General features: G+C 46.0%; 1 protein-coding gene across 11 annotated transcripts in view; it reads right to left on the reverse strand.

Moving 5' to 3' along the window:
- CCNY (cyclin Y) overlaps positions 1 to 27,977 on the reverse strand; it is a 306,663-nt gene that overhangs the window by 173,608 nt on the left and 105,078 nt on the right. For 2 of the 11 annotated variants that reach the window (XM_070255159.1, XM_070255158.1), the window contains exon 1: positions 18,159 to 18,296. The exons of 2 other annotated variants lie outside the window; for them this stretch is intronic. In XM_070255159.1, the coding sequence (XP_070111260.1) occupies positions 18,159 to 18,162 (4 nt within the window). In that variant the 5' untranslated portion in view covers positions 18,163 to 18,296. Of the gene's footprint in view, positions 1 to 6,466; positions 8,101 to 18,158; positions 18,297 to 22,022; positions 23,358 to 26,910; positions 27,411 to 27,658; positions 27,914 to 27,977 lie in introns of those variants that run through there. 7 more of the 11 variants (XM_023632300.2, XM_070255170.1, XM_070255162.1 and 4 more) reach the window with 7 other exon arrangements.

Raw genomic sequence — 27,977 nt, forward strand, 5'->3', positions numbered from 1 at the left:
GATCTCTGAGGCACCCTGAGGATCTAAAATCTATGATTTTATGACTCTTTCCATCAAACAGCTCCCTTACTCCCAAGTGAGCAGGCACTCCCCGTGCCCCCAGCAGGCCTGCCCCAACCCGCAGGGCAGTGTGGAGCTAGAGGGCAGCATCAGCCCATCTCCAGACAGCACGCTGAAACTCACACAATGGGATGTGGACGGGGCCCCCAAACCTGGGAGCAGTCTCCCCAGCAGAGCTATGCCTACAACGAGGGAACAGAGTGTAGAAGGACACCCATGGTCTACCATCCCCATGAAAGTAACAAGCACATATATACGAACGCCGGGTAGGAGATGAAGAGAAGCAAAAAAGTTGAAGACAATTTTATATAAGAAAAACTCAGAACACAGAAAAGCTCATCAGTTTGCCTGGAGAACCAGCCACGTGATGAGAGGCTGGAACTTTCAGTCCCACCCCAGAGCCCCGGGGAGGGGAGAGGGGCTGCAGATTATCGTCAATGGCCAATGATTCAATCAATCACGTCTAGGCAATGAAGCCATAAAAAGCAAACCCCGATGATTTAATCAATCATGTCTAGGCAATGAAGCCGTAAAAAGCAAACCGGAGACGGTTCAGAGAGCTTCAGGGTTGTGAACACATGGAGATGTGGGGAGAGCAGGGCACCCAGAGAGGGTGTGTAAGCTCTGCGCCCTTTTCCCATACCTTGCCCTGTGCATCTCTTCCACCTGGCTATCCCTGAGTTGTACCCTTTTACAATAAATTAGCAATATAGGGACAAAAAGAAAGAAAGAAAGAAAAGAAAAGCTTATCAATTCAACGTAAAAAGCTCTTTTTTTTTGCAAATTAGGAAAAGACTATGAGTACTCCATTTTTCTGGCAGAGAAGCTCCTGCAAATGAAAAATAGAGGGACATAATCTGCAAATCAGTGTTAGAGATAAGGATGAAAACCTGATGCCCAGGAACTGGACGAGACCCACCCACCGTCACGCCGCTAAAGACTGAGCGAACACCACCCCGGGCCTCCCAGCTTCTGCGCGGTGCCTTCCCTGCAGGGCCGCCTTCCCAGGCAGCAGTTCTTCTCCCCGCTGTGACAGCCTCAAGGCAAGACGATCCGCAGCCTCTGTCAGCAGTTCCAGACTCCGTCCTCTCTCACCGTCAAGAGCTTCCTCAGCACATGCACCTGAACCGACTCTTCTGATACTTTTACCCCTTTCCTCGCACTGATAAACAATGACTCATGGCCTTCCGTCTAAGTATTAACCAAGCACTTTAAACCAGCACCTATACTCCAAAGTTTTGAAAAGGGGGTGGGAGAGTGGGGATGTGTGTGTGACCATGTGTGTGAACCTCCTTACTCGGGAGATGGGGACAATGAGAGGTTCCCTGAGAGGAGGTTTTGTTAAATGAAATCTGTGACTTCTGGTCACTCAGGCAGGCCTTTTTCTGGCTTAGGGAAATTCCCTTCAAATTGCAGACCCGTGAAGGTGTCCAGGGAGACACACGTGTAACAGGTGTGCCCTGCCGACCCTGCCCCTCCAGACCACACTGCTCGAGGGCGGGAAGACGCGCTCCAACCGAATGACGTCTAGAGAGGAGGCCACCTCTGCGAAGCCAGCCCCTTTCAGAATGGCATTCCAGAGACGTCTAAACTGTCCCAAGTTTTAAAGTGTTCATTTTATTCCGTAATATGCATGAGACTGAGCCCATGGTATCTCCCAAGAAACAACCTTTACCTAGTCATGTCATTCATAACTAATATTTACTGAGGGTCTACTTTGTACCAAGCACTTTAGCTTTTTCTTTCACTTTATCCCATAACAACTCAATGAGGTAGATAGTTTTATTATCCCCATTTTACAGAAGAGGAAACTGAGGCTGAAGGAAGTTGAGTAGCAGGCCCAGCTCTCCCCAGCACGAGGTGGGGCAGGCCTTCCAACCTGCAGCCAGACTGAGGAGACCCAGCCCTGGGCCTCCAGTCTCCCTGTCTTCCAGTGGTAACTTGAAGAGTAAGAACAGACACGGGCACTAGGACGGTCCCTGTCTCCAGACAGGGAACCTGATTTCCCTGTTTTTACCTCCCCCTCCAAAATATCCTACTCACTAACACCCAGTGAGTGCCCTAAGAACTCCAACTCAAGCGCATTGCTACCCTGCTAAGGACGCTCCCTCACTGCCTAAGAAAACGCTCAGACGCCCCAGCCTTCCAGCGGCCTCGGCGACTCCCCAGGGTTCTCTCGGCACTTCTGTTTGAACCTGCACATTGGCCAGAATTACCTACTCTCTGAAACACTCATTTCAAATTCACTTTTTTCAAGAAACAGTTACTGACTGCCTACTGCACACCACTTATTCCCTTACTACTAGGTGAGCATCTACTAGCACTGGCAGCGGGCAGGATGGACTTGGCTCTGCCCTCCCAGAGCTGAGAGGTAAGCCTGATTCAGATCAGCCTCTGGGCCTGGAAAGCTCATTCTCTCCTCTGCGCCAAAATTCCACTTAGGCTCCAAGATTCAGCTTGAGCCCTCCCCTCCTACTGATGCTGCCCACGGTCTTACGCCTCCAGTATGGGGCACACGGCCAGCACACTCACCCACCACCGCCCATGGGTGCTGTGCCCTTCCTCGACAGCTACACTAAACTCAGGAAGGGACATAAGGCATGCCCAGTGCCAGGCACTCAACAGGTGCTCCATAAACATTCACCCATCTGCCTCTTCCACCTTCTTATATGATAAAGACTTCCTGTTTTGTGAGTTTCCATCGTATATCTTATTTCCCACATAAACTCTATTCTCTGATAAGCAGGTCACGTTAGTCCCATCCACATAAAGCCCTACATTTTGCAAAAGTTCAGTACCTGTTGAAAGAAAAAGATCTTCCCACCATCCATTCTAAAGTTTGAGGATTCTGTCTCCCTGCTAGCAGTCATACACTGCCCCAGGTTAATGTTTTAGTATAGGTCCATTTCCACACGATTTTAAAATTATTACTTAAAAAAAAATGCAGGCAAATGAGCATATGAAAAGATGCTCCACATTTTATGTCATCAGGGAAATGCAAATTAAAACAATAAGATACCACTACACACCTATCAGAATAGCCAAAATCCGAGCACGGACAACACCAAATGCTGGTGAGGACGTGGAGCAGGAGGAACTCATTCACTGCTGGTGCGAACGCAAAATGGTATAGCCACGTTGGAAGACAATGTGGTGGTTTCTTAGAAAACTAAAGAGACTCTTACCATACAAGCCAGCAATCATACTCCTTGGTATAAAGGACTGAAAACTTATGTCCACACAAGAACTTGCATGCAGATGTTTATAGCACTTTTATCCATAATTACCAAAACTTGGAAGCAACCAAGATATCCTTCAGTAGGTGAATGGATAAATTGTGGTACATGAAGCCATGAAAAGACATGGAGGAATCTTAAATGCATATTACTAAGTGCAAGAAGCCAATCTGAAAAGGCTATATCATATGATTCCAACTATATGACATTCTGGAAAAGACAGTAAAAAGATGAGTGGTTGCCAGGAGTTGGGGTCGAGGTGAGGAACAAATAGGAGGAACACAGGATTTTTAGGACAGTGAAAATACTCTATATGATATGATAATGAAGAATACACGTCATTGTACATTTGTCCAAATCCATAGAATGGTGAACCCTAGGGTAAACTGCGGACTTTGAATGATGATGCATCAACGTAGGTTCATCTACTGTAACAAATGTACCACTCCGGTGGGAAATGTTAATAATGAGAGAGCCTACCTATGTGTGGGGGCAGGGGAGGTTTGTAAGAAATCTCTGTAGTCTCCTCTTGTTTTGCTGTGAACCTAAAATTGCTCTAAAAAATTGTCTTTAAAAATAAAAATAAACAAAAAATAATGCAGGCCATTTCTTTCAAGAAGCCTCTAAACCTGAGACCTTTTTCAAAAATAAGATAAGATAGCATTCTAACAAAAGTGTGAAAGAAAAAAAGGCCTCTTTTTGTCCCAAATGTAAAATAAGCACCTATTTTCGATGCCAGATTGGAAGCCCTGCCCACAGACGGCCGCCCGAGTCCAGCAGAAGCCCTGTGGGACTCGTGACCACCACGCCCTCGTGCTGGAAGGCCCTGGGCATCAGAGAGGGCAGCAGCGCTGAGGCCCACACGGGACACCAGAGCCCCTGGGCCTGAGCCCAGAGAGGAGAGGCCCAGGCTCCAGCCTCATGGTCCCAGGAAGAGGCATAGGTGAGCACCTCAGGCAGGGAGCGCGCTGGCGAGGGCTCCGAGCAGACGCCGACGAGCTTGAAGCCCGCTGCCTGCAGGCCCCCTCAAGACCTCACCCCCACGCCAACACAGCAAAGCCGCACGCAGGGCCACTCCACCTGCCCTGAACCGAGCAGAAAGAGCAGACGAGCCAAAGACGTCAGAGCCTGCGACGCCACCTCAAAGCCACCTCTGTGCAAACACACCCCCCACAACCCTTCTCACCCCCATGAACACCTTTCACCAATGCCAATTTACAGGATAAACTGGTACAACCTTGGCCGGGCGCGGGAGCAACAGGGGGCACTTTGGCCGTATACATTAAACAAAACAAAACTCTAAATATATCCTACCCTTTGACCTAAAAATTCTAATCCTAGGAATTGCCTCAGGAACAAAGCAAAGATGTAACCCCAAAATGCATGGACATGATTAGTCTTCTAAGAATTAAATGTAATATAAAAATTGTATGTAACACAAAGAGGGATAAATAGGAGATTAGTTAACAATGGCAGAGCCATAAAATACAATACTACGCAGTGATTAAAAATGAGGTAGAAATGCATTTATTGACATGGAAAAGTTTATGTGAAAAAAACTGTTTTAAAATGGTACCCAAAAGGTACCTCCCACATACGATATTCCAAGGGCAAGGAGCCCACATGGTAGCATATTGTTTCCAGAGCAAGTCAGTTAAAACTCTTTCAGTGGAGATTTTGTACCGAACAATGGATAATTCAGTTACCCTGTGAAGGTCCATGCCCACTCCCTTCTTTCATGCCTCAGCTGGCACTCAAAGCAGACCACTCAAGGGAACCAGCCATGACACAGCTACATCTGTGCTGTGCAATTAACAGCCACTACCCACATATGACTATCTACAATTAAATTCTTTACGATTCAATAAAATTTAAAATTCAGGTCCTTGGTCACACTAGCCACATTTCAAGTGCTCTGCAGCCACATGTGGCTAGTGACCAGCACTGGACAGCACAGACATGGAACCTTGCCATCGTCACAGAAAGCTCTGTTGGAGAGCACTGCCCTAGAACTAAAGAAGGGTAGGCCAAAAGCTGACAAATGAGGTTTAACTAACGAAGAATCCCACGCTTCCAGGTGAGCGGCCACACGAAGCCACAGCGTGGCGTGCACAGCACTGCTCAGAGAGCTCCGGTCCTCCTTCCCAGGAGACACAGCACTGGGCGCAGCTCAGGGACAGCCTCTGAAGCAGAAACCCACACGTGCTAAGCTTACTCCAGTGACACATCCACGGCACAAAGAAACTTCTGTATTATTTTTTGGAAATAAATTCAGAGCCAGTTCATTTCAAAGAAATCTCATTTCTTAAATGTAGCTCCAAATCAGTATCAAAGCGTTTAATCACTCACTTTATACATGAAGCCCCAAATCACATGCTGCTTTTCACAAAATAAAAGAATCTAATTTATCCTCAAAAGGCAATGACTGCCACCATCCCATCAAGAAAACAAGTATGTAACAAGCTAAAATGAAACTCTAGAATATCTTTAGAAAGCCAGTGCCCTCACTTAGACGCACTCAGTGCATGTGTGTGTGCAGACTCCTATCTGTGCACGCGTCTACACATACAGGTACACAACACAGAAAGAGAAACAAGTCCACACTCAGCAAACGCACTCTAACGGCAGCGCATCCTCCTGAGATACAGCACTCTCAGCGATTCAGGTTAATGAACAGAACAAGGAATTCAATCACCCAAGAAGAGGAGAATCTCTTCCCTTCCCGACAACAGACAGATGTCTCCTACCTGGTTTTGTAATACACTAATACTCTTTAGCTGATAAATCAGTCTAATCATTTTAAACTTACTTTGAAATAATTTTCGGATTACAGAAGAATTGTAAAAGTAGTTCAGAGTTCCCATATTCCCTTCACCCAGCTCCCCCTAAGGTTAACACCTTACACAGCTGTAGTACAATTTCCAAACTAGGATCAATACTATTAACTAAAGATTTCTATTCAGATTAATCATCATTTTATTTTCACCTAATATTATACTTAACTGGCATTTCTAGCCGTACAAAGATTAACAGGGGCAAAAGAGAACTGACAGCCTCAAAACTTCCCCAGGGAAGTGAACCAAAAACGCCTCAATTTGCAATAGGTGACCCAATAGCAGGTAACCCCGACGGCACACACATGAGGGAGAATTTCAGCTCTGGTCACTTACCTTCCTGTGGCTTTTTATTTCTGAAGTTCGACATTTTTTCAATTGCTAGCAGGAAGCACAGAAATGTCTCCTCATTTGTTAAGCACAGAAGAAATGAATCCAGGCTTTGTTTTGACTTTAAGATATTAAGGCTGCAGTAAAAAAAGCTATGATTCTTTGCTACACACGTCTTTACATTATGAGGACAAGTTAAACATAAATATGTATCTGCATTTTTTCTTTTCTAGCTGAGTATCAAATTTATGTTATTCTTGCTTCCAACTTCAAATGTCCTCCAGAGAAAACAATCAACGTCCTCCAAGAAAGATAACCTATCTTACTCATACTGCATAAACCTCACCAGCTCAATAAACATTACCAGGTAGGTCTAAGACAGAACTGACCGTAAATATGAAGCCCAGGGATAAAAACCTTTCACTTGCATTTGGAATTTTCCACCTTCCAAAGCGCTCATGTCCAAAGCATGTTCTAACTGGCTAGTTTCAAAAGGACACACACGATGGTCCTGGGCTGAACCCAGCACTCACAGAACTCACAATAGAAACGTCCACATTTCAACAAGGGCCCAGTTCTCACTCAGAACGATTCCCCAAGTCAGATTTATACAGCCTGTGCTTTGGTAAAGACCTCAATCTGTAAAAGAAGATCATTTTTTAAACTGCAATAATGATAAGAAAGTTATAGGTTAATCTACAAGGAACCCCAGTTTTTGGAGAAACACTAACACAGTAGCCGGAAAAAATGAAATATAAAAACATACAATTCACAGAAGTGAAATGCCTAATAAGCACACTAACATAGGTAATGTTCCTATTAAAGCTGACGTAAGATTCCAAAATTCTTTAGAAATATGTCATCTCAATATTTTGCACGACTATGATGATGAATTCAAATTATCCCAATGGTAATCTGACCCTCCCACCACAACATATTTTTATATTAGTTAAATGCATAACATTATTTTCAACCAATTTAAAAACATGCGTCTGGTGGTCAGAAAGCAAGCTTCTGGTGTATCTATTTACATGTGGGACACACAGGATGTAAAACTCAGCCACTTTTCTATTACTGGTGTTGATGCAGAACAATGCTGGCTTGACTAACTGAAAGACAAGAATAACCAAACAGAAAACTCTTGCTAAATCTGAGTACTTGAACTTCACCCCTGCTTGCTTGCCTCTTCTCTTGTTCAGATGGATGGTGAATTATGAGCTAAAATACCAGAAGTCACATGAGAAATGAGATCAAAGGATCCCGAATCACCACAAGCTGCAGTAAATACACATTCTCATCAAGTACACTGACTATAAACTGGATCTCCCCATCATCTCTTTGACACCAATCTGGGGAGGAGAACATTCAGATCTTTTCACATTACTAGAATTAGAAAATTACATTCTCAACAGGAATATATTAAAATCAATTGTGGAAAAACTCATTATCACTTAACATTGAGAAAGATTGTATAAACCTATCTAAAGCCCAAAATTTTACCCTCTCCTCCTCAAAGCCAATTCTTCCTCCTCACTTCTCTGATTCCTGTTCACTGAAACAGCACTCATCCCATCTCCAAAGACTCAGGCTCAGTTCTGAGTCCTCCCTCTCTCCCACACCTTTAGGGACAAAATTAGACTGCTGTTCCACGCACTCCTTCAGCAGAGCCTTCACACTCACTCAGCGGCAGGTGGGCGGGGACACAGACTTCTGTGAAAGCCTTCGCTCCGCCTGGGTAGTCGTGGCACATTCACACATCTGAGTCGGGGGCGGGGGTGACAGCAGCAGGCTGGCTTCTGTACCTCTCTTCCCAATCTACTACCCCACCCACACTCAGACTTCCTCACTGAGCCAGTGCAACTGATCCCACCGGCTCCAGTCCTTGCCCACTCCCATCTAGTTCTCATATCTCCAAAATATTACTCTTCCCGGGGCACTCTGATCAGACGAGCCTACTACCCAAAACCCTGACTCTCCCCGACTTGGCATTCAGGGCCCTACATCACATGAACTCATTAGGCTGCAAGAGGCCAAGACTTGTCCGGACTATTCTACCCTCTTCTCTGAATAAACTGATTCCATTTACCATGACCCAAATGAACCCCATACTTTCCCCACCTCTAGAAGCCCTGCCTGAAATGTTCTCTATGTTCTTCTAGTCACAAGAACAACCCGCCCAAAAGACCCAGCCCAGCCCACCTCTTCCATGAAGCCGCCCCAGATCACCTGGGCCAAGTCATCTCTCTCATCTCCAACATCTTACACGGTGTCCTCTTTCTGGTTTGATTTTAGCACCTATATTTCTAACGACTAACACAGTACTTATCACACACTGCCTTAAACGATAACGTGCATGCTTCTTATCCTCACAATTAGAAGTTAGGGACCTGGGCGTCAGAGCCACGTCCTGAACATCTCCGTAATACCCACGTACTTAATACAACGTCTAAGTCCTCTGTAGATGCTCAATTTTTTTTAGTGAGTTAATGAAGATTCTAGTGAAAAGAATGTCATTTCTCAAACCTATATTACAAGTCACTCACATATACCTAAAAAATAACATCCAGTAGTTTGTTTTATTTCTGCCTACTCAATACGTTTCAAAAGTCTCATTCCTCTGTCTCAAAAAATTGTCTTTTAGAAATCTATCCTAAGGAAACGCCCCTAAAGACAAGCAAACAAAATACTGTCATATTATTGAGTTAAAAAAAGGAAAAACCTAAAGCACAAAATCTAAATCTAAGAACTCAATTAATGCTAGGATAATTAGTATTGTCATGATTAAATTATAGAACTGATATACTTTATAAGTAAAATCTATGGTAATTAACAATCATGTTAGATTATTTACAAGTATTAATTTTATAACAAGAGAAAAAGGAAATTACAAAGTCATAGTTAGAGCATGATCCCAATTTGAAAGAAATAAACATCCACATGTATGTATATAAACACATATATCTGAGAGAAAATAATTTGATGAATAAATACCTGCATTTTGGTAATTTCCTACCAAATAGGCTTGCTTTCTGATACACAGACCAGTATTTTTTAACTTTTTAAAGATATACATCATACATATACATATATATATATAAACACACTATTAGGGTGTTCTTATATATGTTCATATTAAAATATGAGTGTAAAATATTTAAAACAAGTCTTGCTCTGCATAGTGGGATTATAGGTGATTTCTTTCTATATACTTTTCTAAATTTTCTACAATGAATATATTGCTTCCATAATCAAGGAGGGAAATAAATATTGCCTTTAAAAATACAATCATTCATTGTAGCCTCATAAAGGTAAATATGACCTGGCAATCCAGCTTCTTGATCAATTTTATTCATATCACATTTACGAATAAGTGACAACACAGATTCACCAAAAATTAAGTTTCAGGGGCCAGCCCTGTGGCCAAGTCAAGTTCGCGTGCTCTGCTTCGGTGGCCCAGGGTTTTGCTGGTTGGGATCCTAGGCACAGACAGGGCACCACTCATCAGGCCATTCTGAGGCGGTGTCCCACATAGTAGAATCAGAAGCACCTACAACTAGAATATACAACTATGTACTTGGGGGGCTTTGGGGAGAAGAATGAGAAAAAAAAAAAAAAAGATTAGCAACAGATATTAGCTCAGGTGATGATCTTTAAAAAGAAAATTAAGTTTCAAAACACAAACACCCTTCCAGAAATGCCATTTCTGGACATACAACCAAAAGAATCGAAAGCAAGAACTCAAACAGATATGTGTAGCCCCAAGTTCACAGCAGCATTATCCACAACTGCTACAAGGTGGAAGCATCCCAAATGTCTATCAACAGATAAATGGATAAACAAAATGTGGTATATACATGCAATGGAGTATTATTCAACCTTAAAAAGGAAATTCGGATAGATGCTACAACATGGAGGAACCTTAAAGACATTATGCTAAGTGAAATAAGCCAGTCACAAAGAACAAATATTGTATGATTCCACTCATATGAAGTACCTAGAGAAGTCAAATTCATAGAGACGGAAAGCAGAAAGTTGTCTGCTGGGGGATGGGAGTGATGGGGGGTTATTCAATGGTCCAGAGGTTCAGCGTGGAAAGATGAAAAAGTTCTGGAGACGGATGGCGGTGATGGCTACACAACATGTGAATGTATCTAAGGGCTCTGCACTGTACAGCTAAAAATGGTACATTTCATGTTAGGTATATTTTACCACAATTTACGGAAACACAGCTGTCTACAATGAGACAATGTCTGCAGAAGTCCAGCGGCCCTGGATATATCAAGGACAGCCTGACCTCGGATTCTCACCCCAATGCCTTCTCTGAGTTCAGGCTGGACATAAAGAGAAGGGTAGACAGAAAAAAGGCCCCAGAACAATCTGCTTCACACAACAGCTAATTACAGAACAGATGTGCAGACGGGCAGGAGAGTACAACAGGGAGCAGAACAGCTGGTGAGCGACAGTCAGAGGCCACAGGACTATTTCCGTGTGGAGGTATCGATTATACCACAACTGAAAGAGCTGTGGGCGAACAGCCTGCCACAGTGCCCCAGTGGCCCTCCACTTATCCCAACAGGGCAGGGAGGCAACACTGGGACCACAGTGGACCCGTCTTGGAGGAATACCTTAGGATCCTTCAGGAACACAAGAGGAGCTGCTAGGAGGCTGTCTAGCCGTTTGGGAAGCTATAATCAAATACCACAGGCTGGGTAGCTTATAAAACAAGAGGAATTTATTTCTCACAGTTCTAGAAGCTGGATGCGTCAGACCAGGATGCCAACACAGTGGGGTGAGGGCCTCTTCTGGGTTGCAGATTTCTCAGTGTATCCTCACATAGAAGGGGCTAGGGAACTATCTGGAGTGTCTTTTAAAAGGTACTAATCCCACTCATGAGGGCGCCACCCTCATGACTTAAGAACCTCCCAAAGGCCCCACCTTCTAACACCATCACACTGGGCATTAGGATTTCCACACATCATTCAGCATGGACACAAACATGAGGCCACAACAAAGGCCATCTCCCACTCTCCTTCCTGTTGCTCTGGTGGCTGTCAGGAGAGAGGCTCTTGTCGCCCCCTGGGTTCTGGTGAGGTATTGGGCTTTCTGCACATTCCTCCACCCACCACAAACACAGCTCCAGAATAGAAACCCACTTAGCTGCAGTCTAGATCTGGCTTCTTGGCAGCGGAGTATCCCATGACTCACATTGTCATCGGCCTCTTGTATTTCAGTGTCACCCTTTTTGGTATGTTGAACAAGGATGACAAGAAGCTGGCACCTTTGCCTCATTCTTCTTTCCTCTGTCTGGGTAGGTAATCAACCACCTAAACCTAAAAGTGGTTTGTTTTATCTTTACAGATCAAAGTCAGGCCTCGGCCTGGCCTTGTCTTGTGTGTGAGCTTGACAAGAAGCGGTCACAAATGGTGTCAAGCTCTCGACACTGACGACTGCTACAAACCAAAAGGCAGCTTTGCATGTGAGCAGAAGACTGTCAGTGTCAGAACTCACCTTTTCGCCTTCGCTTGTTCTAACGCGCAGCACAGTAGTCTTCGTCCCCTAAACCACCACCCCTGAGAGCAGGCGGCGCTCTCAACTGCCGCGTTCCTTTATAATTCTCCCAGCCAGGTGGAATGCTTTATGCACTGGCAGTACTCGGGAAATGTTGCTGACCGTCTCGCACAACATTATTTTGTCCCTGAGCTATACGCAGGCAAGCTGCTGCTCTTTGACTTACAGAAACAGCAGAAAAAATCATGTGAGTTTAAAAAAAAGAGAGAGAGAGATGTGTTTAAGGGCACATTTTCAGGCTTCATGATTGGCTACCGATGTTACTGTGATGTTCTGTAAAGGAAAATATTACATCCACGTTTCTTAAGGGGAAGAAAGCACTATTCCCCCCAGAAATTAAGGAAGCGCTCGAGGAACGGTGAGGATGCATCTAGAGGACACAGCTTGAAAAGGAACCAGTCTGGGAGAATTCCACCAACCAGATCTGAGATACTCTGAGCAAAAAAGAACAGACTACAATTCGTTGAATAAAATAAGAATCTGCAGCTCCATACTGATAGATACATAAACGCGGAGATGGAAGAGCTCTTCCTTACAACAGAACGTCCACCAAAAACAGGAGCTGAAAATCATCAACGGATACTACAACCAGCGAGTCAAAGTTTGATAAGAAATAGGATACTTACAGAGTCTCAATCTCCTCACAAACGATTTGTTAATTACCACTAACTAAAGCTAGATTACCCTGAAGAAACCTGGCCGCGCCCATCCCTTAACCAAGCGGTAAGAGAACATCGCCAACGCTGGGAGAAGCAGGAGCCCGTGACTCTCGATGGGATGCATCCTCCTGTGGTATTCTGCCAAAAATGCACACCCCGTCTCTAACCAAGAGAGGACACTGAGAATCCCAAACTGAGGGATATTTTACAAAACAATTGGCCTGTGCTCTTTAAAAATGCCGAGGTCAAGAAATACAAAGAAATGCTTGTTAGATGTTGAATGAATGCAGGATCTCTATTCTTTCCAGTATTCACTGAGCATATGCTGTGAGCCAAGTGCTGTTCTAGGTAATGGGGACATCATGGTGGGCAAGACAGACACAGTCCCCATCCTCATGAAGCTTATTCTTGGGGGAGTTTGGGGAGTGCAGCACACACCAAACAGGCAAATAAGGTACAGTGACAGAGTGAGGCTGGAGTGGTGGCAGGAGGGTCCCCCTCTCTGGATCGTGGTCCTCAGAACAGACCCCTGAGGAGGTGACCATGGATGCCAGACCATCTCTGGGAGGAGCATGCAAGGCAGAGAGCACGGGGTGCAGAGACCCTGAGGCAGGGACAGGCTGGGAGGCAGAGAAACAGCCCGAGGCCCTTGTGGCTGGAGTCCCAACAGGAGAAGGGAGGTCTGTGTAGTGGCAGGGGACAAACACTGAGGACTGCGGGCAAGGGGAGGGGCCTGTCTGACCAGACGGGAGCCTCACAGGGTGATAAGCAGGGCAGTGACAGGCTCAACTCCACACCTGCCAAGGGGAGAAAGACAGGATCTTAAGAAGAAACACACTGAAGAGAATAAATCATAAAAGCAACTAATAAGAAGCTGGAGAAACTTGCTGCACCCTCCCAGAGCTCTCTGCAACTCCAATCCAGGCTTTCCCCGCCAGATTCCAACAGGAAATGGCAGTATTATTACCAAATCTAAATCTACAATAACGGAGTATTGTGTGAGTGACACATTAGGTTAAATAATGGGAGTAGATTTTTCCAAAGGAGCGTCACCCAGCAAACCCTGCTGGAATGAGAGGACTCCAGCCCGTCAGCGGCACTCTCCCAGGCCCGCATCCGCCTCGCCCCCGCTTCCCACCCACACACCACCAGCTTCCCCCACTCAGGGACCTGAGGGCTGTCAACAGAGCTGTTCACCATGTGGCCATGCCCAGAGACCACTCCGCCAGTCTCAGCTTCTGACCAACACAACAACATCTGAAGACGTACAATCTGAAGTATTTATACTAATCTGCACTAACTGCTGCTACTACTGGACCGCTCAAACCAAACTCCAAGAACAGACCTCACAACTAGCCCACCGACTTCTCCACAAAGCAAAAGGAAAACTCCTCCAGCGGAGCCTTCCAGTTTCTATCTTTATAACACAAAATTTCTCACAGCCAAGTCAAAGTGAGTATCATGTAAAAATGCTATGGAAGTAAACAAGCATGCAAAAATGTCAATAAAAACCTTCTTTGCATCTTTATAATTTATTGCAATCAATTAAAGCCAAAAGCACAGTGTCAAGGAAGACACTAAATGGGCAGTTTCAGAACAGAAATGCTAATTTCATTTTAAGTTACATAAGCTGCTAAAAAAAAAATCTAAGATAGGAAACTTGACAGATGTTCACAGCATAAGAACATTTTTTCAAAAGTGGATAAACCTGGAACTTATAGCAAGATCAGAAAGAGAAAGAAAAATAGTAACTTTAATAACCAGTAAGTTTTCCAGCTTTCATGTTAACAAAAGTCTCAAAGACATTATTTAAAATTTCTTAATAAATAACCATGCTTTTCCACTAAGGTTCTTCTTTTCAAAAGTGTTTGCTAACTTATCCCCAACTTGAGTTTTACCCAAATTAATTCACTTTAGGTCTACCATAATTGGGAATTCCGTTAAAAAAACTGAAATATAGATTTTAAAAATACATATATGAGGGGCCAGCCCTGTGGCCTAGTGTTTAAGTTTGCACACTCCACTTCAGCAACCCAGGTTCACAGGTTCGGATCCCCAGCGCAGACCTACACCACTCATCAGCCATGCTGTGCCTGTGACCCACATACAAAATAGAGGAAGACTGGCATAGATGTTAGCTCAGGGCTAATCTTCCTCAAGCAAAAAAGAGTAAGATTGGCAACAGTTGTTAGCTCAGGGTGAATCTTCCTCAGCCAAAAAAAAATACATGCACAAGAAAATTATTTCCAAGTGTCCTCCTCTGAAATTCGCTTCCCCCAAACATTCGCTACCCCCTCCAACCTCATCCCTTGTCTCCAGCCCCACAGCAAACTGTGGCAAGGCATCTGCAGTCACGTCCATACCCTCAGCCTGACCTTTACCCTGACCTTCACCTTGACTTTCACCCTGCCACAGGTGACTGGACACCTTTGACAGGGAGAGCAAACCCTTTAGTTGTGCTAGGTGAACTCAACGCTTTCTCCAGGAATTGGAACACTGAGATTGTAGGCGGTCTTTTGTGGTCCTTTTGTGGTCCTAGGACTGAGGACATTGAGGTAGCCATTTGCCATCACGTATAGGGAAAGAAGGCAAGCTACTTTATAAAGAAAATAAAGATTTATGGAAAAATCAATTTGAGACAGAAAGAATGATAAGACCAACTAAGACAGACAGGAGAACTTAAAACACTGAAAGAGGCAACTGCAGCAGTTCCCACAGGCTGTCCAACTTCCAGCTCCAATCCTCAGGAGACTCAGGCACGCTCCTTGCCCATGCTTTCTATCAATATCCTTGCATACTTCTAACAACTCTTCCCTCCCCCACTCCCCACCCTCCACTCAATTTGTACAAGACAGTTTCAGTGGACTTCCGTTACACACAACCAAAAGACTCTTTTTTTCTGAGGAAGATTAGCCCTGAGCTAACAGCTGCTGCCAATCCTCCTCATTTTTGCTGGGGAAGACTGGCCCTGAGCTAACATCCGTGCCCATCTTCCTCTATGTTATATGTGAGACACCACCACAGCATGGCTTGCCAAGCAGTGCCATGTCCGTACCCAGGATCCAAACCGGCGAACCCCAGGCTGCCGAAGAGGAATGTGCAAACTTAACTGCTGCACCACCAGGCCAGCCCCCAAAAGACTCTTAACTAATGCCTGTGGTAGGCAGTCTCCAAAACAGCCCCCATTATCTCTAGGTATTCGCACTCTTGTGTGATACCATCCCCTTGAGTGTGTGCTGGATTTCAGGGAGTTGGTTCCAACAAACAGCAACAACAGAATGTCACTTCTGAACTTAGGTTATACACAGGCTGTGGCTTCCATCTTGTGGGTCTCTCTTGCTCTCTCAGATCACATGCTCTTGCGGAAGCCAGCTGTCCTATGGAGAGGCGGGATGGCAAGGAACCATGTCCACAGCCAACAACCAGCGAGCACCTGATGCCTGCAACAGCCAGGCGCACGCGTTTGGAAGCAGATCCTCTCCTGGCTGAGCCCTGAGAGGACTGCAGCTCCATCTGACACCCCAACTGCAATCTCACGAGAGACCCTGAGGCAGAGGCACCCAGCTAAGCTGTGCCCGGAGACCTGACCCACAGAAACTGAGAGACAATAAGTACCGCTGTTCCAAGCTACAAAATCAGGTAATTTGGGTAATTTGTTACACAGCTTGATAACTAATACAATTCTCTAGGACACAATTCTCACTCAGACTAACATCATGTAAAAACTATGAACATGGTGAAGATTAACTTCTTCCTGGGAACACCTGGCCTTGCTGCGAGAAGCGTGTGCAGCAGTGAGAACGCTCGGACCCCACCTCGGGAGACTCGCTCTCCGACTGCAAACTGCCGTGGACTAGCCATGCGATGCTGCGGAGCACCCTCGCAGCAGCCCAGCTCTTTCCTGCAAGGTGAGGAGCTCTAGGGTTCCCGATGGTGCGCACGTTCTCAGTCAGTGAAGGCTCTTTTCTCACACTCAACAAAAAGTGCATGCTGCTTTTACAGTTCTGAAGACATCTACTCTGTCTTCCACATTACAACTTTGAGGAATCATTTTCCAGAACCCAGAGTACATGCAAAACACACAAGAAACTGCCCTCCAATGCACACCCGTCCATTATGAAACCTTTAGGAAAATGTCCTCCTAGTGAGCATAATTCATTAAATAAGATGTTTGGGGGCCAGGCCACCACAAGTTCAACGTTACCTACTGAATTCAAAATGAACCTGTCCCCATCCACCAGCAGCCTTCGGAAGCAGAGTTCCCCTCTGCCTGTGGCACCCTATCCTGCCTCTGCCCTCCTACTCCCACTCCTCCAACCCTCGCCATCAGACGGTCTTGACAAAGCCCTCCCTGAACACAGCCCCTCACCCCCAGGACAGAGGTGGTCATCCCGGCCTCCCTCTTACTCTGTATATGGTACTGTCATCACTTATTTGCATATCCGTCTCCCTTAACAGATCATTAGGTCCTTATGGGCAAAGTCCAGGTTATGTTGATCTTTGCACTCCCAGCATCCAGCAGGCAGCCCGGAACTTAGTACCTGGACTGACCCATGTTTGTTGTGTTCGTTGAACTGCTGAAGAACTGAACCTTAAACTCCTAGGCAGCATCGAATCCCCACACTTGTGGAAAACGCCCCCTCCTCAGGGCCAGCATGTCTGTGAACTGCCTACAGTAGCCTAGAGCCATCACGGTTCTGAGCCTAGTCATCACAGGTACCACTAACTCCCCCCGAAAGTGATGGAGAACAGACATCTCTCAGCCAACTCTTGCCAACTGAACTCCATTTTCTCTCCAACTTCTGCTTCTCTGTGGTTGAAGAGAACACATTCTAGAAACACTTCCACAAAGGGAATTTACCACTTGCTAGAAATGTTAGTTTAAAAAGAAAGGAACTCTGTAACTTAGGCTGTCTACTTCCTTCCAGTGTTAGCATTCTGCTTCTATGGCCTATCTATAGCAAGAATTCCAAACTAAAGAACTGTCACCATTTTTGAACTAGAGAAAAAAAAGAGAGCTTTGTGACCACTTTTTCAGTCACAGCCACCCCACACACTGACATTAACAGTCATCTGCAAAGAAAAATTAAAATGAGAGAGAGCCAGCCCTGATGGCCTAGTGGTTAAAGTTTGGCATGCTCCACTTCGGCAGGCCAGGTTCGGTTCCCAGGCACAGAACCGCATCACTTGTCTGTCAGTAGCCATGCTGTGGTGGCGGCTCACAGAGACAAACCAGAGGGACTTACAACTAGGATATACAACCATGTACTGGGGCTTGGGGAGGAAAAGAAAGAGAGGAAGATCGGCAACAGATGTTAGCTGAGGGTGAAACTTTCCCAGCAAAAAAGAAAGAAAATGAGAGACATGTATTCTAGACAGGGTTCAAGAGAATAAAACAAGTGAAATGAAGGCCCAAACATCACATCCCAAGGATCTTATAACAACATCTGAAAATGAGATAAATTACTTACACATTCAGAAGCAAATAAAACAACAGAAATCTCAGTAATCACTCCCACCACGGGCTGGCTACACAGAACCGCCAAAGTGGACGAGAAGAGATGGCTCCGTGAATTGTTCAGCAGACAACATTCAAGAGGAGCATCAGTCTTTAATAAGAGAATATGATTTAATTACCATATTACAGTATTACCAAATTGATTTCATGATTTCTAGATTGTGGGCATTTGAAAAGCAGCTGATGGCACTAAGGAATATACTTTAACTTGGAAAGGCTAGACCTTCCCTGAGAGACCTCTTATTTCATGGAAACAGGAATATACTAGATCTTGGCTAAACTTCAGAGTCACTCTAAATCAATATTTAAGGTCACCTGGAGGACCTCAGAATACAAAAAGATGAGGGAGAAAATAACCGAGGTCTGGTTGCTTCTGCATGGCCTGACCTGATCTGACAAGTTCATCTTCCATGTCACTTCCAAATCTGCCATATGAACAAGGAGAGGCTCATTCGGATAACTCTAAATCATGCTACTAAATGGCTCTGCACACACCGATGGACAACCCCAGAAACAGTCGCAGCACTGGTCACTTGGTCTTCCCATCTTTCTACCAGGAGCCTTTTTAATCCTGTGGTAAAGGTGCGGGCGGCCCAGCTCCCCTCTGTGCTCTGTAAGAAGCGTGTGGATGGCCACCTCTCTAACCAACAGCCGTACTTTTATGATGATAACGTTCCCTAACAAATGATACGTGTTACATGGGCATAGCAGGAGTTGACTACACACTTTCAAACCTCAAGCTTTTGGAAAACATCTTCAACTTAAGAATCACTCCATTTGTATCTATATAAATACTTTTACATCTGAGGCACTGACACTTTTGGTTCAAATATTCTTAGAGGCAATGTTCAACTGTCAGGAATACCTCACCACATTTTTTGGAGTTTTCTTCACCTGGACAAGCTACAAATCAAGATTTGAAATCTCTTTTTTTTGTTTTTAAATATCTTTTGTTTGTTTGTTTTGGCCAAAGCCCCCCCAGAACATAGTTGTACACTCCAGTTGTAGGTCCTTCTGACTGTGCTATGTGGGACGCCGCCTCAGAGTGGCCTGATGAGTGGTGCTATGTCTGAGCCCAGGATCCGAACCAACGAAACCCTGGGCCACCAAAGCGGAGCGCGTGAACTTAACCACCCAGCCACGGGGCCGGCCCCAGATTTGAAATTTCTAAACCTCAACTCAAGAAACCCACACTGCCATTTCCTTATTCCAGCAGTTATGTGCTCAGGTAAAGAGACTGACTCTTGAAATCAAATAATTTAAATGGGTTCATCTCAAAATATTTTTTCCTTAAGAGTGTAACAATGCAACACAGACGCAACACACGGAGAGGTTGTTTTCAACTAGAGTTTTCTACAGGATGTCCTTGAACATCAGAGCCCTGAATCAAACATCCATTCCATTCACTCCTACCTCAGGAGGTCGTCAAGCTGCAGCTGATGAGATTTCAAAAGGTCCACAAAAATACAACATGGCACTGAGTGCTCAAACCACGTCACGAACCTCTCAACCCATCCATCAATGCACTAATTACCCTGACCGATGCTAAATTTTCAGTGAGACAAGGAGTTTACCAAATATAATCAAAATATATTTAATAATTTCTTTTCCTTTTGCCCACCAAGAACCAACGCATCCATCCACAGCAAAGAACTTGCATATACAATGTTTTAAACACTACATTCACAGTTCTGCAACACACAGCTACATTACACGTGAACTCCCTTGCCCAGTCTTTCCTCGTCACCCTCCTCAGAGTCAGGAGGTCTATAATCAGAGGTGTCCAAAATAGAAATGACTTGCATTTCACCATCCAACTAGGATTTCTGCAAGGCTCACAAAAAAAGCTGGCAAGGATGTAACTGCAGTCGCTAACAATTATCTTCAGTGTTCTCCAGCTGTACTTCTGTTGGTGCCAGGGGCCGGCTGGCAAGTCTACAGACGCCGACACGTCTCCACAGAGCACGGCACTCACACCTCACCCGATGAAGCCCTCTGTGAGTCCTGAGTGGCAGATAAAGAGCACAAAGCAACGATCCAGGAATCAGCAATACATGTCCTAGGTGATGTGTCTACAGATAATGAAACTAGCTTGAAGTAATTTCTTGTGAAAGTAGCATAACCATGGGAGACAAGACACTTGGCCCAGAGATCTTACCATTGCCCGAAGATTTTAGAACTCCCTTCTTAGATCCGCCTTTGAGCCATACTAAAAAACAAATCAAAAACAAAAGTTTCTTTACAAACTCAAAACTAATGTATAAAATGTCAATATTCTGAGCAAAGATGAAGAAGGGATTTCAAGGTTTCCACTGCGGTACTGAAAAGCGACCTTCCTGGCAAGGCAACAAAGATGCCCCGCGTGTAGCAATTTGGAGCTGACCAACCCCTGAGATGACCTCGTTATCAGAGTCACCAAGAGACCTTCCAGGCAAAATCCTGCTGATCTGAGGAATCTGCCAATCTGTGTGCCATCAAACAGAAAGCACTCAGTTTTAGCTTTAGCACATCCCTTTTCTCCAAGCTACCAGACAGAAAAAAAAGAAAAAGAAGCCCCTAGAAGACGTAAAGGAAGAAAGCCCTAGGAAACCGCTTCAAACAGCACAGGTGACGGAGAAGGGGAAAGAGAGCGGTCAGCTGTCTTCTGAGCTCTCTGCAGCTGTGTGTCCAGCCCCTTCGACTCTTTCTGGAAAAAAACAGGCACAAACAGCCCCCAGTGCTTGCTTAGGGCTGGCTGAGCTCATTTTCAGCCCATGGATTCTCCTTTATTTAAAGCGGTATTTTACTATAATAAAGCACATTTATACATGCCTCAAAACCACCTTCTTTGAAGAAAGAAAAAAACCCTGGATTCAGCCTCCATCTAAGGGTACATGCGGACAGTGCCAGGAAAGTGGCTCCCATGCCAGTGAGCACACTGCCTGGATGGGCTCTGCTATTCCCAGGAGTCAGGGAAAGCCTTCTGCAAACCCTCACCCCACTGCTCCCTGCATGGCATCACGATGTGACCATGGAAAGATACAACCCAGAAGAGCAACAAATGCTAGAAAGAGGAGTATTTCTATTCCAAATTCTACTGTCAGCAAGCTTCCCATTCAAGGGTCACACAGCTCTGTATAACCTCACCCCACGCACTCCACAACTCCAGCTGTCCTTCAGGCACCCTGAATACCGCACTGACGGACTGCTGATGTCAGGAGGAGCCCGGTGGGCTTCCAGCTTCCTGGCTGTGGAAAGTTCAAACACAGTTTGTTGTAGATCTTGAAACATACTTCATAATTAATACAAGAAAATCAACATGAGTGCTACGTTCATAACGACATACGTTCACCTAGCACTTTTTGGTTTATTAAGCACTTTAGCCTCATTTTGAAGCTTGCTTTAGGATAAGGCAACAGTCTTCAGGACATTTGTTCTAAGCAGAGAGGACGGGGGGCTCCGCGGCATGGAGGTCCCACAGGGCCGGCAGGGCACACCCAGCACGCACGCCTCCTGACCCCTGGGCCCTGCTCTCTGCCCTCCCCTACACTCCACAGCGTTGAGGCACAGCTGTGCAGCCCAAAGGAGCCCTCCCTGAATCTACCCTCCGTGTGCCTCTCCCTCACCCTTCAGGAAAGTAGGCTAGCATAATGTCAAGTCTCAGGGCAGGAGGAAGCGGTTTCCTGACCCAGACTCCCAGCAACAAATGACTCAACACCTCGAGATGATGCAAAATGCCACAGGGAGGGGGAACTCTCTCCCTCCTTCCAGCTGCAAGCTAAAAATGATAATGAAAGCCTGAGAAGGCCGACATCAACTGCTGGTACCACGGACTTACCCTAGTTGCCTAAATGCTGAATCATGAAAGCACTCATACTTGGAAGTATGACAAGTACGACAGCGTCGATAGCTCCCTTGTGAAAATACCAAACACTGCTTCTTTCTTAAGTAAATCCAAAAGGGCACGCTTGGGGCTGAATTCCTCACCTGTGAGATGAAAAGAGATTTTCAAAGCCCCTCACACGTCTTGCCACTTGGTATTTTTTTCCTTTTGGTTCTGCCCTTTCCTGGATAGGAGTGGATTTAAACTCTGTGTTAGCTGCATGAGCCAGAAATGTGAAAGCAATCATCTCCTTAAGATGACAGAGACAACCAGCTTTGCAGGAAAGGGTGAGAAAATCTACCACTCCACAAAATTATTCAATCTTCACTCCTCTCAAAAAGCAGGCAGAAAAGTAAAAATTCCAATCACAAAGCATTGCTCGCCAGAAGTGCCCCGGCAGTAGCAGAAAGGTGGCATCCCAGATGCAGGGCCCCAGCAGCTGTCACAGGGCAGCTGAGGGCTGGAGCCCCAGACAGGCCACGGACTGCACCCCCACCCTGCCACCACCCAGCTGTGGAAACCTGAACAAACTTCTTAACCGGAAGGCTCCATCTGCCCTCCTGTAAAATGGGGAGAACTATGAGAAGATTAAACAAGACGATACAGGTCAAGTCCTGCGCACAGTGCCCGGCCAAAGCTACCGCTCAGCAAATTTTGCCACCCTGTCCATGATCTGCATGACCTGGGTGAGGCTGGTCTGTCCCAAATGCAGCCTCCTCTCCGCAGACCGGGCGCGGGAGCCGACCGATCCTCAGCCAGAGGAAGACAAGCCCTGGCACAGAGCGCAGTCCCACTGGCCCGCAGGCGCCGTGCATAGCTCTGCCCCGCGCCACCAGCACCGCCACCACACAGCCACCCAGGCTGCTCCCGGCGCCTCCACGGAACCACTGGCAGTGCGGCTAAAACATCTCAGTCTGGAATCCAAGTCCACAGGTATGGTTTCGCCCAGCAGGCTGAAAACGCCAAAATGGGGCGAGACTCAAGAAAAAGAGCGCCAAAGAGATGAGGCTCCAGAGGCTGTGGGCACCCAAAGAAGCCCGGTGCAGTGGCTGAGCCCCAGGCGCCAGGAGCCCGCAGCCCGCTCGGTGGCACACCCACACGTCCACACGCCGTCTGCTGTCCGCCCTGGAACACGCTTATTTCAGGAAAATCAACGCGAGTGGCTATGTCCATAACTGGCTACGTTCCTCCAGGATTATCTGGATTACTAAGCATTCCGGCCTCATCTTGATCCTTAAACACACAAGGCCACGACTAGGGCCATTCATGCAGAGACAAGGGAAACGGACTAAATACACCGCGTGGGCAGACCTCCTCTGGCCGTGGTTTCCTTTCAGTTTCGGTGTGTTCTTCTTTCTTCTGCTATGCTTTAAAGCTTTCTTAAGTTTCATTTTCAGGACTTCAACCTGTCTGCTACCTCTCAGGTTAAAATGCAAACAAAACCAAAAAGTTTCACATCCACTCGACTTCCATTAATCACAAATCCTGTTCATTCTCTGCCTCCTCCTGACAAGGCTGACTCCGACATCCTAGACTGGCTGCCTCTGCTCACTCACTCAACAGACACTTACAGTGTCTTCAAGGTATCAGGCACCATTCTAGGCACCTGGGTCCATCAACGAACAAAACGAAAAATGTTTATTGGAACTTACATGCTAGAAAGTAGAAACAGTTACTATTCCATATGTATATACCTATATAGTGTATTACAGGTGATACAGAGTAAGAAACAGCAGGGCAGAAAACGTGTACTGGAATTGCTGAGGGGGTGGCAGGAGAGATGTTAAATAGGGTGACTGGGAAGGGCTCACTGAAATGGTGAGGCCTGAACCAAGACCAAAGGCGGTGAGGGAGTTAGCCAAGAGGATACACGGAGAAGAGCATTCCAGGCAGAGGGACAGAACAAAGATCCTGGGGTGAGAGCATATCTGGTGTGTTCAAGGAACAGCCCGGAAGGAGGCCAAGTGTGGCTGGAATGAGCTAGCGAGCAGGTGAGCAGGTGAGCAGGCAGACCACAAAGGCCCTTGGAGTCCACTGTAAGGACTCCACTGTGCAAGTCTATGATAAGGCTCGTTCACTCACTGTGAAATAAGGAGTCACTGCAGTTTTTGAGCAGAGTGATGGGTTAAAATTTTAGAAAGGATCTCACCGCAGCTGCTGGTTGAAAACACACTGCAGTGGGCAAGACAGACGCAGGCAGAGGGTTAGGCTGGCCGAGGCTACGGCTGCTTAGGTCAGAAGAGGAGCAGGCCAGGCTTTAAGAAGTGGTCAGCTTCCGGCTGTATTCTGAAGGTAGAGAGTCATGCTTGTCTAGCAGACTGGACACGGGATGAGGGAGGAATTGCATTGTTAGGAATGACAGCTCATCTACAAAGGATGAAGTTGCTATCAATCGTTTTGAGGCAAAACCCCAAACACTATGGTACAGATGTTATAGATATCTTGATTTATTTGGTCTCATCAAACTCTCAATTCTCTTTAGTCCATTCTCATTTTCTCCTCCCCCAGAAATAATCTAATCAGGGCAGCCAGTCTGCTGCAGATAGCGAAGTTTCTTCTCAGAGAAACTACGTATACGACCACAGTGACAGACAACCTACCCCAGAAGCACCCCAAGACTAGTTAAGGTCTGATGGCTAGTCAAGCAACAACAGAGAGTCTCCATTTATCATTTACTGGCTGTACGACTTTGAGCAAGTCACTTCTCTCTCTGCCTCATTTCTTTGTCTTAAAGTAAGGATACTATTCCTCGCAGGGTTATTGTGAGTACTAAATGAGTGAACAGATGTCAGGCACTCAGAGCAGCAGCTGGCACGGAGTAAACAATATACAAGGCCTGCAAGTGTTACTGTCATTGTCAAATGTTGTTGCTATACCTCAATCTTGGAAGGACTGTATGAGAAACAATACCTGGGGAGCTGATGCGTCTAATATTAATTTTAAAAACATGAATAACCTAACACTAAGGTACCACGAATACAAAGACAGGGCAAGTCGCCGGTAGGTGTCATGGAGGCCTAGCCATCCTCAGTCACTGAAATTCTGCAGGGCAAATATTACCCACTGAGGGTTTGGGCGAGCAATATGCGGCTACATCCCGCATATCCCTGCGGTTCTAAGAAAGTGACCTATCACGGAAGCCCTGTGAGCTTCTCTGACCCTCAACTCCAGTTGTCTGGGATGTTTTTCACGATATAAGAAAGATGGTACTTGAGCACTTCAGCTAATGTTACAGACTAGAATCAAGAATTCCTGAGATGCGGTTTCAAAATGTTTACTAAGCATCTAACAATCAGTATAACTCAGAAATTAAAATATAGATATACATCCACACACTATTAACTTAAATCTGTTCACTTCTCTCAGCCTCTGATACTGAATGAATTTCCACCAAAAATGCCCCTTACCAACAGGTAACACTTCCAAGACTTACCCAGCTGTGATTCTCAACCCTAGCTGCATCTCAGAATTACCCAGAGAGCTTTAAACACACCGATGGGAAGGCGCAGCCCTAGATTTCCGGTCTAACTGAAACCCACGATGAGAACCGCCGGACAGGCAAATCCTAGAAGCCTTACTTAATGAATTTGAAAGAGAAACAGAGAACATTGTTTAAAGAATGAATTCGTACCTCTGGATTTAAACGACCTTCATCATCTGAACTGGGTTCTGAGGTGACAGGACACTATAGCTTAGATCAGAAATCCTCTTACCCTGCGCTGCAGTCTCTTAAACCATCCTGAATCTCCAAAACAAGAGTTGGCGGACTTTCAAATGTTTTCTCCAAAATGACTGAGGACCAAAACTTAAGATTTCTTTCAAGTGAAAGAACATACAATATTATTCTATTTTTCTCTGGCAAAATCCTTCCCATCCTTAGTGCCACACAGCTGGTTACACTTACTCGCCTCCCCCCCACCCCGTTTCCTTGCGATAGTCAATAATAGTATGCAGCCTGGCTCTAAGAAATGTGACTCTTTCCCTTGTTTGCATTTTTTAATACATGATTTAAAACATAAAGCCTCCGCCCAAGATTCATGCAAAACATAAAGAAGAAATTATTTCCAAATGTTTCTGCCTATCAACATTGTACAAAATTGGGTAATGGCTTTCTATAATAAACTCATTTACTCATGCATGCTTTTAAGATATAATACTAAAGTCTTTATTATACGCTAGACACTTCTTTCAGGTGCTTGCAACCACAGCAGTGATCAAAACAGACCCGGCCTTAAAATCCTTCTAGACACCTTTAAATACATGAATTTAAAAATAAAGTATTGCTGTAGTTCAAAGACATGTGAAGAGTAGGTTAAGATAATGGAAGTCTAAAATAACAACACTACAAAAGTCATACCACCCATAACTTCCTAAGCACGACTATGATCCAGACGTCACACTGCCCCTTCATACATGGTACTCATTTAGTAAACTTGCTGTCCTAAAAAGATATAACTACTATTTAGAAGAAATCAAAGGAGGCCAAACAATGAAAAAGTTCTTTCCTTTAGCAGAGTTTAAATTTGGCTTTCCACACTAGAGGGAATGCTCCATTCTAAAGTTAACAAGAATTAATTATGACAGTTGTGTCAATTCATTCATACAACAAATTTTCAGATTCGTTCAAATACACCAACTGTGAGATTCTGCGGTTAAAAAAAGAAAAGTCAAATTGTCGTAAAAATATATTTCCAATTTCAAATTTTTTCAAGTTGAAATTATGTAAACTGTGTTTCAAGCATGATGCATCAACTGTCCATCTGTAAATATTAAGACAGGTAGCTTATTGATATAATGGTACTAATAAAGGTACAGTAAGACCAGTAAAGTTAGTAAACATTACCAGGCGCAGCGATCAGTCGCGTGAGTTACTTTACAAACACCAGTCCGAACGAAAGCCGCTCAGATCAGTTAGATATTCAGGGGCTGTAATTCGGCTGTGAGCAAACACAGGGTGACTTCACCCGAGGCTGCCTCCAAACCATTCTGATAACAGGCCGAAGAAATTTTTTAAAAGCATTCAGGTGAAGCTATTTGACTGCAATCCCTCAACCTCCCAAAAATTCTTTTTGTGGAACGAAGGAATTTTTTTTTAGGAGATGGGGGTCCGGGACAGCCAAGTGGGGTCGATTCGTAAGTTTCCGGGGAGCTGACACAGGCCAACCCTGTTCTCCAACTCTCGGTAGACAGTGTGATTCCAAAATGGGAATTCACTCCTCAGTTATGCCAAGGATGAGCCATTCCCTTTGCCTTTTAAAGGACAGACGAGCTCACCCTTCTCGCGCATAACTTGGCCGCGGCTCCGATCAGATAGACCGAGCCTGGAACCCGGGCCCTTGGGCCGCCCCCGCCCCGGCACCGGCCACTCGCGCCTGGCCCGCGGCCAGCCCCGTCCCCTCCGCCCTCACCCACCGCCCGCGGCACCGCCGGGCCGCCGGCCGGCTAAGCCCCCACCGCTCCCTCGGGGGTCCAGGCCGGAGGGCGGCGGGAGGCCGGGGCCCCAGCGCCCCGGAGACCAGGATGGTGCAGGCGGAGAAGGCGAAGGAGCGCGGCCGGAACACCCCGGCCCCGGCCCGCGCCGCCGCGCTCACCGTCGATGTTCTCCCGGTCGCTGATGTGCTGCAGGTTGCAGCCCGTGTCCTCGCGGCTCAGGTCCGTGTCGGGCCGGTAGGACTCCAGCCGGGAGTGGGCATTCCTGCGGAGCTTGGGGCTGGACGACACGCAGCACGAGGTAGTGTTCCCCATCTTCGGCGGCCCCCGGCCCCGGGCGCGGGGCGGGCGCGGGGCGCGGCGGCGGGGGCGCGGAGGGGAGGCCCGCCCGCCGCCGCGGGAGGGGCGGAAGCCGCGGCGGGCCCCGGGTCAGCAGCGGCGGCGGCGGCGGGGCCTCGCCATGGGCGGCGGCGAGGGCGG

The sequence above is a fragment of the Equus caballus genome, chromosome 29 (assembly GCF_041296265.1).
Source record: "Equus caballus isolate H_3958 breed thoroughbred chromosome 29, TB-T2T, whole genome shotgun sequence".
Lineage (NCBI taxonomy): Eukaryota > Metazoa > Chordata > Mammalia > Perissodactyla > Equidae > Equus > Equus caballus.